Genomic DNA, 11,251 nt, shown 5'->3' with positions numbered 1-11,251 from the left:
TTTGCCACTGGATGCTGGGAATACAAGCGAGGGTGTTTTGGGAAAGGAGGGGGAGGCATACTGGATACAAGTGACTGTCGACAGAGCAGCAAAGCTAATAACCTCACATCCTTGTTAACAGTTAAACCCATCGGATCCACAATGCCACTGGGTACACTACAGTCAATGAAAATAAATAGGGGGAGTAGACAGCTTGATATCTCAAGCTAAATTGAGACAGCAGAAAGACTGCAGAACTAGAATCTACAAGGCAGCTAAAATCCGGTGACACTATGTACGAGACGTTTACATTTCCAGGGGTAATTCTTTAAAGAGTGTTGTGTGTGTGGCCTGGCTACACAACAATGCTATTAATAAAAATGCTGGAGACAGGAGCGAAGTTTCATGGTTCTTTACCAGTAGAAAACGATGCAGAACACACACATACGTATCAATGTGCACCTAATAGCGCATGCAACGACGTGTTACTACAACATAAAGTAGTCCCCATATCATACAGTAGGCTGACCCGGCTGATGCTGTAGTGGCGTCACCCCGAGTTTGAATCCAGCCGGCTCCCCTGCACGCTTTCCATCCATGCTGGGTTACGAGCTGGTGATCTCTTTGGAAACTCACCCGGCAGAAGGCAATGGCAAACCACTGCTGTAACTTGCCTCGTACGCGGTTCCCCACTCCGTCAGAGAGGCGTGGAGGGAAATCGTCTGCCAACTGGAGAAACTCCGGATGTGACATAACTTGCCTTTTTCCTATACGGTACAAAGAGAGAGTGAAGAAGGTTTTCAAAGATGTCAGTGGCAGATCTCGTTGGAAGTCTGGACAGCCATTTCTTCACTCCTTTCTACGATAAGGCAAGCACTAGATAGGAAGGAAAACATACAGATTAGATATTAAAAGGAGACAAAATGGGAACGTTTCTGAAGATAATCAGAACACGCATCTATCTGTAAGCTATGACGACAACTTGTGGGAATTCTAGCGATGGAGTATGTCATTTCTAAAATATTGCAAGTGAATTCATACAATTGCCAACTCTTAATTCCTGTTGCTTCAAGACCTATTCGGGCAGATGGGACTCGTCAGCTCATCTAGGAGAAGGAAAATTCGGATCTCAAACCTCTGCTGCCTTGCGGCTGTACCCACTCACAGGGAAGGCTTCGGGAGTAAACCCGGAGCTGGAGTCGCTAAGGCAGTCCTACGCTGACTGACAACTCCTGTGGTGCTCCTGGTACCAAACTCAATCTGCCATTCCTTTGGGTGCGTGCAGACGGGGAGCTTGCTACATGGGGCAACAGCTTGCTCTCCATATCGTACTGCTACCTCCCTGAAATGAGGTTTTGTAGGGTGGGATGTCTGGCACTAGATTTTAACACCCGTTCCTAAACCCTAAGAATCACCTAATATAAACACAGAACTCTTTACTGAGGATTGTACTCAAAACTCTGGATTGGTTCTTAAAATATTCAGCTTACAGAAACGGGGAGGCAAGTAGGAGACAGAACTGAGAACTTCATGCTTGGCTCTATAACAAGGTTTATAATTCTGAACAATTAGTAAATCCCTTTAACTGGAAACAGTTCCAAATATCACAGCATCGTTCCAGCACCTCGAATAACCCTCTTGCTGGTTCAGAGTTTTGAATCCATAATTTGTGTTTTATCCCCTTTAATGAACGTGCTGAGGACTGCATGTTTTTCCCCGACCCTCACTCGTTACACGTGCAGATTACAAAGCACACATCTTTAGCTTAAAGAGCCTTTTCTACCATCAGTGCCCCCACAGCAGGAACCCAGCAGACACCCATCTTGTCTTGTGCTCATCTTCAGAGACCCAGTGACAGACTCTAGGACAATGCAGGCCACAACTGCTTGAAGGGAGAATGCTTATGCTCGTACCGAGCTGGGTCCAAAGCCACAACTTACCAGTCATGGCTTCCTGCGCAAAGTACTTTACGTCCATATCTTGGTCCTGACCCAATTTCTCCAGTATTGGTTTGAACTTGTTCTGTAAAGTGCTGTGATTTAAAAGCAATTTTTAGTACCTGTGACCTTCAAAACAAGACAGCAGCACATTCACTTAAATCCAAAGCGGTACTGGATATTACCCAGATTAAAATCTCCTCTTTCTGCCTCTCACGCAGGCTCCCACTACCACAACTGATCGTTTACTGGCCAGATACGGGTCAGAGCTCAACTAGCAGACTACGGTCAGAAACTGCAGCTGAGCTCATTTGGGTTAGTGGATGCAAAAGGAGAATAATTTGGATGCCGCATTTTTATGCCGTTGAAGACAGGGGGCACTGAATGCATAAACTTCCTTTTAATGCAATCCATCTGTTATTGCTTTCCACACAAATTCCAATCAAATCACAAATGCACAATTTCACAAAAATCTTTCACCGGACGGGTTGGCGGGGTGGAGATACGTCGCTACCAAAGGAGGTGTAGGGCGCTCCTTCCCTCCGCAGCCCTGCAGGTCACCCTTGGGCAAGGTGCAACACCTGCTTAAGACCCCCCACCTGATCAGGGTCACGCGATGCCGTGGGAGCAGATGGTGGACGGTCATGTGTGCAGCCGGTGCAGATCACAAGTCCTGGTTGTGCGACCACATTCCCTGTGATAAACCTCTGCTTACGTCACATTTGGAGTACTGAATTCAGCTCTGGCCTCCCCTTTAAAGGGGTGGAGATTTTAGAGAAGGTGCAGAAGGTGTTTACAGGACGTTGCCTGTGAGAAACCTCTGGTTCGGTCACATTTGAAGTACTGAATTCAGCTCTGGTCTCCCGTTTAAAGGGTCTGAAAAAGGTACAGAAGACATGCTGGCTGGTACTGCAGATGTTACCGGAGAGGTTGCTTTCTCCAGAGTGATGGAGTCTGAGGGAGGGACGAGCTGATAGAAGTTTACAAAATTCTGAGGCAAAGACAGACGGCTCACAGTTGAGATGTAAGAGCCAGAAGAGAACAGCTCAAAGATGTGCTGAGGATTTGAGTACCTGGAACACACCGACGGGTCTGGTGGAACTGGATGCAGGTATGAAACAAGTGTTTATGATCCAAAGAAGGGTCACGGTCTGAAACGTCGATGGTTATTCATTTCCATGGACGCTGCCTGATCTGCTGAGTTCCTCCAGCGTTTTCTGTGCGCATTGAAGTATCTAAGACACTGTTAGACAGGCAAATGAACGTGCGGAGAATGGAGGATATCGGCCACGTGCGTGCAAAAGGACACGGTTCAATTAGACGCTGCTTTATTTATAAAGTCTGCAGGTGTTGGAAACCCAGAGCAACACACACAAAATGCTGGAGGACCTCAACAGGTCAGGTAGCACCTATGGAAATGAATAAACAGGTGACGTTTCGGGCCCAGACCCTTCGTCCGGACTGAAAAGGAAGAATTAGTTTGGCACAACATTGTGGGCCAATGGGCCTGTTCTACAGGTTCAGTGAGCAAGACAGAGGGATGTGGAGTTAGTGTGGCTGAGTGGGTTTACTATAGCAAGGAGTGATTGTCAGTATAGATGTAATGGACAAGAGGGCATGCTTCTATACAGTACAACTGACTATATCCAGAACCCAAGCTTTGCTTGAAACACCCTCCACCATCCTCAGCCAACTTTTAACCCACGTTGCCAGCTTGCCAGAAGTTTTAACAATAAGGACCAGCCTCCCGTGCAGGATTCTGTCAAAGGTCTCACAGAAGTCCATGCAGACGACATATATTGCATGACACACGAACAAAATGGTTTAATTACTGTGTTAGGCTCCCAAAAGGCCACTGGGAGCTGGGGAACAGATATACAGGCAGATACGACCATGCCACACAGGAGCAAAATCAGGCCATTCAGCCCATCGAGTCTACTCTGCTATTCCATCACAGCCAATTCATTATCCCCCTCAACCCCAGTCACGGAAAGACTTAAAAATAGGGTCACTGAGTGGCTGATTTCAACTTCCCCAGTACTGAATGGAACTTCCTGAGCGCCAGAGGCTTCAATGGGTCAAAATTGATAACTGTGTCTAGGAGGGTTACACCAGACAGTATGCAGACACTCCAAGTTGGCATGGCGACGTAACACAGCTTACGAGGAAATGAGCCGGGCAGATGATCAAATTTTCAGCCATAATTGTAATTCCCTCAGTTTTAAGATGGTTACAGATTAAAACTGATCCTTGGGTGAAGGTGCTGAGGTGCAGAAGGGCTAATTGCAACGGTGTTAGGCAGGAATAGGAGAAGGTAAACTGGGAAGCAGCTGCTCGAGGGGCAAACAACACCTCCGACACGGGGGACCCTTTTAAAAGGCCAGTTGATTGGAGTTCCTCAGGTAGCGTGGGTGATGAGAGACCAAGTGTGCAAGGTCAGTCTTACAACCTTACAAAAAGGAATATTGCGCATTGCTTGGGAAAGCTGTAGTAAAATGAGGTCCTTGGAATACAAAGGCAGTGGAGAGACCTTAAACAGGTAATTTGGAGGGTAGCAACGGGCCACTAAATGTTCTTGGCGAGGATGTCCTTTCTTTAAAAAAAATGGGGAGAAGGCAGGCGAGTGGGGTTGAGGGGAATAATAAATCAGCCATGATAGAATGGCCGTGCAGTATCGATGGGCCGAACGGCCTGTTTCTGCTCCTGTGTCTTATGGCCTTAACCTCTGGATAGAGAAGAAGATCATTTAAGAGTACCAAAGGATCAAGGTCAAGCAGGAAAGTGAGGCAAACACCACAGGGGAGGGGGAGGCCTGAGGGTTAAGTTTATGCCCCTCCCCCACGCGGTACATGGAATGAGCTGCCAGAGGAACTGGTTGAGGCAGGCACATTAACAACTTCAATAAGGACAGGTACGCGGGCAGGAAAGGTTTAGAGCAAGGGTTCACAACTATTTTGGTGCCATGGATCATTACGCTAGGGGTCCATGAACCCCAGGTTGAGAACCTGGGACGATGGGACCGGCAGAGACGGTGGTCTTGGCTGGATTGGACCTGTGGGTACAAAAGACGGTGCGACTCCATCACTAAACGCCACCACAGTGGCGTCTCAATTTCCATTCCAAACTGGAGGTGAAACATTCTCCACAGGCCGGGTTATAAGCCCCAACTCAAATACTTACCTGGCATCTAAAACCGGTCCTATTTTCTGCAATGTTTTAGCCACGTTGAAGCGAATGTTTGCCACCTGATCGCCTGCCATCTGGAGAACCGTCGGCAGCATGTGCTTTGCTGTGATTTCTTGGCCACAGGCTTCAGACAACACCTAAAAAAAACCAGCAGAAAATGCAAACGTTCATTCACAGCCCCGACCTTCACGAAGCAAGACTGAAGAAAAGATCATCGATCTGATTTGTGCGACGTTCAGAATGTATTTTGCCCCATGATAAAAAGGCATAGTCCACACTGGCACCAATGATCATCCGCAAGGAGAGAGATGAGGTCCTGCAATGGAGATTTACAGATCAATAGACAAGTTGTAAAGAAGAAGTGCTGGTATATTGTAATCGCTGGACTACCCCTTCTGCCATGTACGAGCGAGTTTAGAAACAGGAAGGCAGGACGGCTGAAATGTACAAAGTGTGGGTGCAGAGCAGACAGCATCACTGGGATCTCTTCCATGACAAGGTGACCTGAGCCAAGAGGGAACCAGGATTATAAGACGCAAGAGTGGAATTCGGCTATCGAGTCAAATATGATGGCAGAATATAGCATTAGTGGTCAGACTCTTGGCACTGTGGAGGATCAGAGGAATCTTGGGGTCTGAGTCCATAGGACACTCAAAGCTGCTACGCAGGTTGACTCTGCGGTTAAGGAGGCATACGGTGCATTGGCCTTCATCAATCGTGGGATTGAGTTTAAGAGCCGAGAGGTAATGTTACAGCTATATAGGACCCTGGTCAGACCCCACCTGGAGTACTGTGCTCAGTTCTGGTCGCCTCACTACAGGAATGACGTGGAAGCCATAGAAAGGGTGCAGAGGAGATTTACAAGGATGTTGCCTGGATTGGGGAGCATGCTTTATGAGAATATGTTGAGTGAACTCGGCCTTTTCTCTTTGCAGCGATGGAGGATGAGAGGTGACCTGATAGAGGTGAACAAGATAATGAGAGGCATTGATTGTGTGGATAGTCAGAGGCTTTTTCCCAGGGCTGAAATGGCTAGAACGAGAGGGCATAGTTTTAAGGTGCTTGGGAGTGGGTACAGAGGAGATGTCAGGGGTAAATGAGGTGGAGGATAAATGCGTGGCTGAGGGATTGGAGCAGGGGGCAGGGATTCAGATTTCTAGATCATTGGGACCTCTCTTGGGCCAGGTGTGCCCTGTACAAAAAGGACAGGTTGCACTTCAATCTGAGGGGGACCAATATCCTGGCAGGGAGGTTTGCTAAGGCTACTGAGAGTTTAAACTAGAATGGTTGGCGGGTGGCAACCGAACTGAAGAGACTAGGGAAGAGGAGGTTGGCTCACAAATAGAGAAAGCTTGTAGACAGTGCGAGAGGGAGGATAGGCAGGTGATAGAGAAAGGATGCTCCCAGACCGAATGTTTGAGATACGTCTATTTTAACGCAAGGAGTGTTGTGAACAAAGCGGATGAGCTTAGAGCGTGGATCAGTACTTGGAGATATGATGTGGTGGCCATTAGAGACTTGGATGGCTCAGGGACAGGAATGGTTACTTCAATTGCTGGGTTTTAAAAGTTTCAAAAAGGACAGGGAGGGAGGCAAAAGAGTTGGGGGCGTGGCACTGTTGATCAGAGATAGTGTCACAGCTGCAGGAAAGGTGGACGCCATGGAGGGATTGTCTACGGGGTCTCTCTGGGTGGAGGTTAGGAACAGAAAGGGGTCAATTACTTTACTGGGTGTTTTTCACAGGCCGCCCAATAGTAACAGGGATAGCGAGGAGCAGATAGGGAAACAGATCCTGGAAAGGTGTAATAATAACAGAGTTGTCATGATGGGAGGCTTTAATTTCCCAAATATCGATTGGCGTATCCCAAGAGCAAGGGGTTTAAGATGGGGTGGAATTTGTTAGGTGTGTTCAGGAAGGTTTCTTGACACAATATGTAGATAAGCCTACAAGAGAAGAGGCTGTACTTGATCTGGTGTTGGGAAATGAACCTGGTCAGGTGTCAGGTCTCTCAGTGGGAGAGCATTTTGGAGATAGTGATCATAATTCTATCTCCTTTACCATAGCATTGGAGAGGGATAGGAGCAGACAAGTTAGGGAAACGTTTAATTGGAGCAAGGGGAAATATGAGGCTATCAGGCAGGAAACTGGAAACAGATGCTCTTAGGGAATAGTATGGATGAAATGTGGCAAATGTTCAGGGGATGTTTGTGTGGAGCTCTGCATGGGTACATTCCGATGAGACAGGGACGTTACGGTAGGGTACAGGAACCGTGGTGTACAAAGGCTGTAATAAATCTAGTCAAGAAGAAAAGAAAAGCTTACAAAAGGTTCAGAGAGCTAGGCAATGTTAAAGATCTAGAAGGTTATAAGGCTAATAGGAAGGAGCTTAAGAAGGAAATTAGGAGTGCCAGAAGAGGCCATGAGAAGGCCTTGGCAGGCAGGGTTAAGGAAAACCCCAAGGCATTCTACAAGTATGTGAAGAGCAAGAGGATAAGATGTGAAAGAACAGGACCTATCAAGTGTGACAGTGGGAAAGTATGTATGGAACCGGAGGAAATAGCAGAGGTACTAAATGAATATTTTACTTCCGTATTCACTATGGAAAAGGATCTTAGTGATTGTCATGATGACTTGCTGCAGACTGACAAGCTTGAACATGTAGATATTAAGAAAGAGGATGTGCTGGAGCTTTGGGAAAGCATCAAGTTGGATAAGTCGCCAGGACCGGATGAGATGTACCCCAGGCTACCGTGGGAGGCGAGGGAGATTGCTGAGCCTCTGGTGATGATCTTTGCATCATCAACGGGGACGGGAGAGTCCTAGAGGATTGGAGGGTTGCCGATATTGTTCCTTTATTCAAGAAAGGGAGTAAAGATAGCCCTGGAAGTTATAGACCAGTGAGTCCTACCTCAGTAAGTTGATGGAGAAGATCCTGAGAGGCAGGATTTATGAACATTTGGAGAGGTATAACATGATTAGGAATAGTCAGTATGGCTTTGTCAAGGGCAGGTCAAGCCTTACGAGCCTGATTTAATTTTTTGAGGATGTGACTAAACACAATGATGAAGGAAGAGCAGTAGATGTAGTGTATATGGATTTCAGCAAGGCATTTGATAAGGTACCCCATGCAAGGCTTATTCAGAAAGTAAGGAGGCATGGGATCCAAGGGGACATTGCTTTGTGGATCCAGAACTGGCTTGCCCACAGAAGGCAAAGAGTGGTTGTAGGCAGGTCATATTCTGCATGGAGGTTGGCCTCAGGTATCTGTTCTGGGACCCTTACTCTTCGTGATTTTTATAAATGACCTGGATGAGGAAGTGGAAGTGGAGGGATGGCTTAGTAAGTTTGCTGAGACACAAAGGTTGGAGGTGTTGTGGGTAGTGTAGAGGGCTGTCAGACGTTAGAGCGGGACATTGATAGGATGCAAAACTGGACTGAGAAGTGGCAGATGGAGTTCAACCCAGATAAGTGTGAAGTGGTTCATCTTGGTAGGTCAAATATGATGGCAGAATATAGTATTAATGGTAAGACTCTTGGCAGTGTGGAGGATCAGAGGGATCTTGGGGTCCGAGTCCATAGGACGCTCAAAGTTGCTGCGCAGGTTGACTCTGTGGTTAAGAAGGCATACGGTGTATTGGCCTTCATCAATCATGGAACTGAATTTAGAAGCCGAGAGGTAATGTTGCAGCTATATAGGACCCTGGTCAGACCCCACTTGTAGTACTGTGGTCACCTCACTACAAGAAGAATGTGGAAGCCATAGACAGGGTGCAGAGGAGATTTACAAGGATGTTGCCTGGATTGGGGAGCATGACTTATGAGAATGGGTTGAGTGAACTCGGCCTTTTCTCCTTGGAACGATGGAGGATGAGAGGTTACCTGATACAGGTGTGTAAGATGATGAGAGTCATTGATCATGTGGATAGTCAGAGCCTTTTTCCCAGGTCTGAAATGGTTGCCACAAGAGGACACAGGTTTAAGGTGCTGGGGAGTAGGTACAGAGGAAATGTCAGGGGTAAGTTTTTTACTCAGAGAGTGGTGAGTGTGTGAAATGGGCTACCGGCATCGGTGGTGGAGCCAGATATGATAGAGTCTTTTAAGAGACTTTTGGATAGGTACATGGAGCTTAGAAAAATAGATGGCTACAGGTAAGCCGAGTAATTTCTAAGGTAGGGACATGTTCGGCACAACCTTGCGGGCTGAAGGGCCTGTATTGTGCTGTGGTTTTCTATGTTTCAATGCAAGTTTTTTTTATGCAGAGAGTGGTGAGTGTGTGGGATGGGCTGCCAGAGGCGGCGGTGGAGGCGGAAACGATCGGGTTTTTGAAGAGACACTTGAATGGATACATGGAGCTTAGAAAAATAGAGGGCTATAGGTAAGCTGAGTAATTTCTAAGGTAGGGACATGCTCGGCACAGCTTTGTGGGCCGAAGGGCCTGTATTGTGCTGTAGGTTTTCTTTGTTTCTATGAGTCTCCTCTGCCATTCCATCATGGCTGATTTATTTTTCCTCTCAACCCCATTCTTCTGCCTCCTCCCGTATCCTTTCACGCCCTTCACAAATCAAGAATCTATCAACCTCCACTTTAAATATACTCAATGACTTGGCCTCCAAAGCCGTCTGTGACAATGAATTCCACAGATTCAGTACCCTCTGGCTAAAGAAATTCCTCCTCACTTCTGCTGTAAAGGGACGTCCTTCTATTCTGAGGCTGTGCCCTCTGGTCCCAGACTCTTGCGCTATTGGAAACCGCCTCTGTGCGTCCCTTTTATCCATACCTTTGCTCGAGCACTTTGGGAGGGTTTAAGCTGGTGAGGCAGCAGGGCTGGGACACAGGATACTAGTGTAGCAGGTGTTGAGTCAGAATTCCATGTCAAACTAACTAAACAGGCAGGTCCGGTAAGCAGAGAAGGCAGAAATAAGTGGGAAAGCACGAGAGGGCTGGGAGGTTTAACCACATGTTTCCGAACACAGAAATTCACAGCACATTACAAGCCCTTCGGCCCACAATGTTGTGCCGACCAGGTAACCTACTCTAGAAACTGCTTAGAATTTCCCTAGCGCAGCAGTCCCCAACCACCGGGCTGCGGACTAGTCCCATGCCGCGAGGAAACGACATGTTTTGGCGATAGGAGTTGCTGCACCTTTCCTCATTCCCTGTCACGCCCTGTTCAGCTTGAACACACGCGAGGTCATTACCCGCACATCATCCATGTCAGCGCGGGAAGAAGATCAGCTTGAGCTTGCAAATGACGGCGGGCTGAAAAGTATGTTTGACATAACATCTCTGCCAGCATTCTGGATCAAAGTCAAGGCTAAATATCCTGAGATAGCCATGAAAGCACTGAAATCCGTGCCTACATTTCCAACATATCTCTGCAATGAATGCAATGAAAACTAAATTGCTGAATAGACTGGACATAAGGAACCCCCTTTGAGTATCGCTGTCTCCCATCAGCCTGTGATAGGACCGTCTTGTTGCAGGGAAACAAGCCCAGGTCTCCCACTGAATCAGCAATATTGGTGTGTTGCAATGATTTTATATGCTCATGCGGGGAAAATACGCGCTGTGTGTTTAATATCCAAACGTTACTTAAAATGTTATGATGCTATTCATTTATAAGTGACTTGTAGAACCATATAACAATTACAGCACAGAAACAGGCTATCTCGGCTCTTCTAGTCCGTGCTGAACTCTACTCTCACCTAGTCACATCGACCTGCACTCAGCCCATAACCATCCATTCCTTTCCTGTCCATATACCTATCCAGTTTTTCTTTAAATGATAATATTGAACCTGCTCTACCACTTCTACTAGGAGTTCGTTCAACACTTACTTCAAGCTTACCTGTCCTCCCCCGATAATTGACTTATCACTATATTCATGCGAGGAAAATATGCACTGTCTGTTTAATATTAAATTCGTTAGATAAACCCTTTAAGAAATGCTGGTCCGCAAGAATATTGTCAATATTAAACCGGGCCGCAGTGCAAAAAATGTTGGGCTCCCTGCCCTAGCGCATAGCCCTCTATTTTTCTAAGCTCCATGCACCCAAGAGGCTCTTAAAAGGCCCTATTGTATCCACTTCCACCACTGCCCCTGGCAGTACATTCCACGCACCCACCACTCTCTGCAAGTGAAAAACTT

The 11,251-nt window shown here is 46.9% G+C and overlaps 1 protein-coding gene across 1 annotated transcript in view; it reads right to left on the bottom strand.

Moving 5' to 3' along the window:
* Window positions 1–830: 830 nt before the first annotated feature.
* Window positions 831–11,251, bottom strand: part of LOC140203573 (uncharacterized) — a 50,340-nt gene continuing 39,919 nt past the window's right edge. The window contains exons 14-16 of the mRNA XM_072269619.1: window positions 5,097–5,239; window positions 1,920–2,011; window positions 831–855 (exon numbers count right to left, since the gene is read on the bottom strand). Of these exons, the coding sequence (XP_072125720.1) occupies window positions 839–855; window positions 1,920–2,011; window positions 5,097–5,239 (252 nt within the window). The 3' untranslated portion in view covers window positions 831–838. The remainder of the gene's footprint in view (window positions 856–1,919; window positions 2,012–5,096; window positions 5,240–11,251) is intronic.

The sequence above is a fragment of the Mobula birostris genome, chromosome 10 (assembly GCF_030028105.1).
Source record: "Mobula birostris isolate sMobBir1 chromosome 10, sMobBir1.hap1, whole genome shotgun sequence".
NCBI classification, from domain to species: Eukaryota; Metazoa; Chordata; class Chondrichthyes; order Myliobatiformes; family Myliobatidae; genus Mobula; species Mobula birostris.
This window is presented reverse-complemented; position numbering and strand designations above follow the sequence as displayed.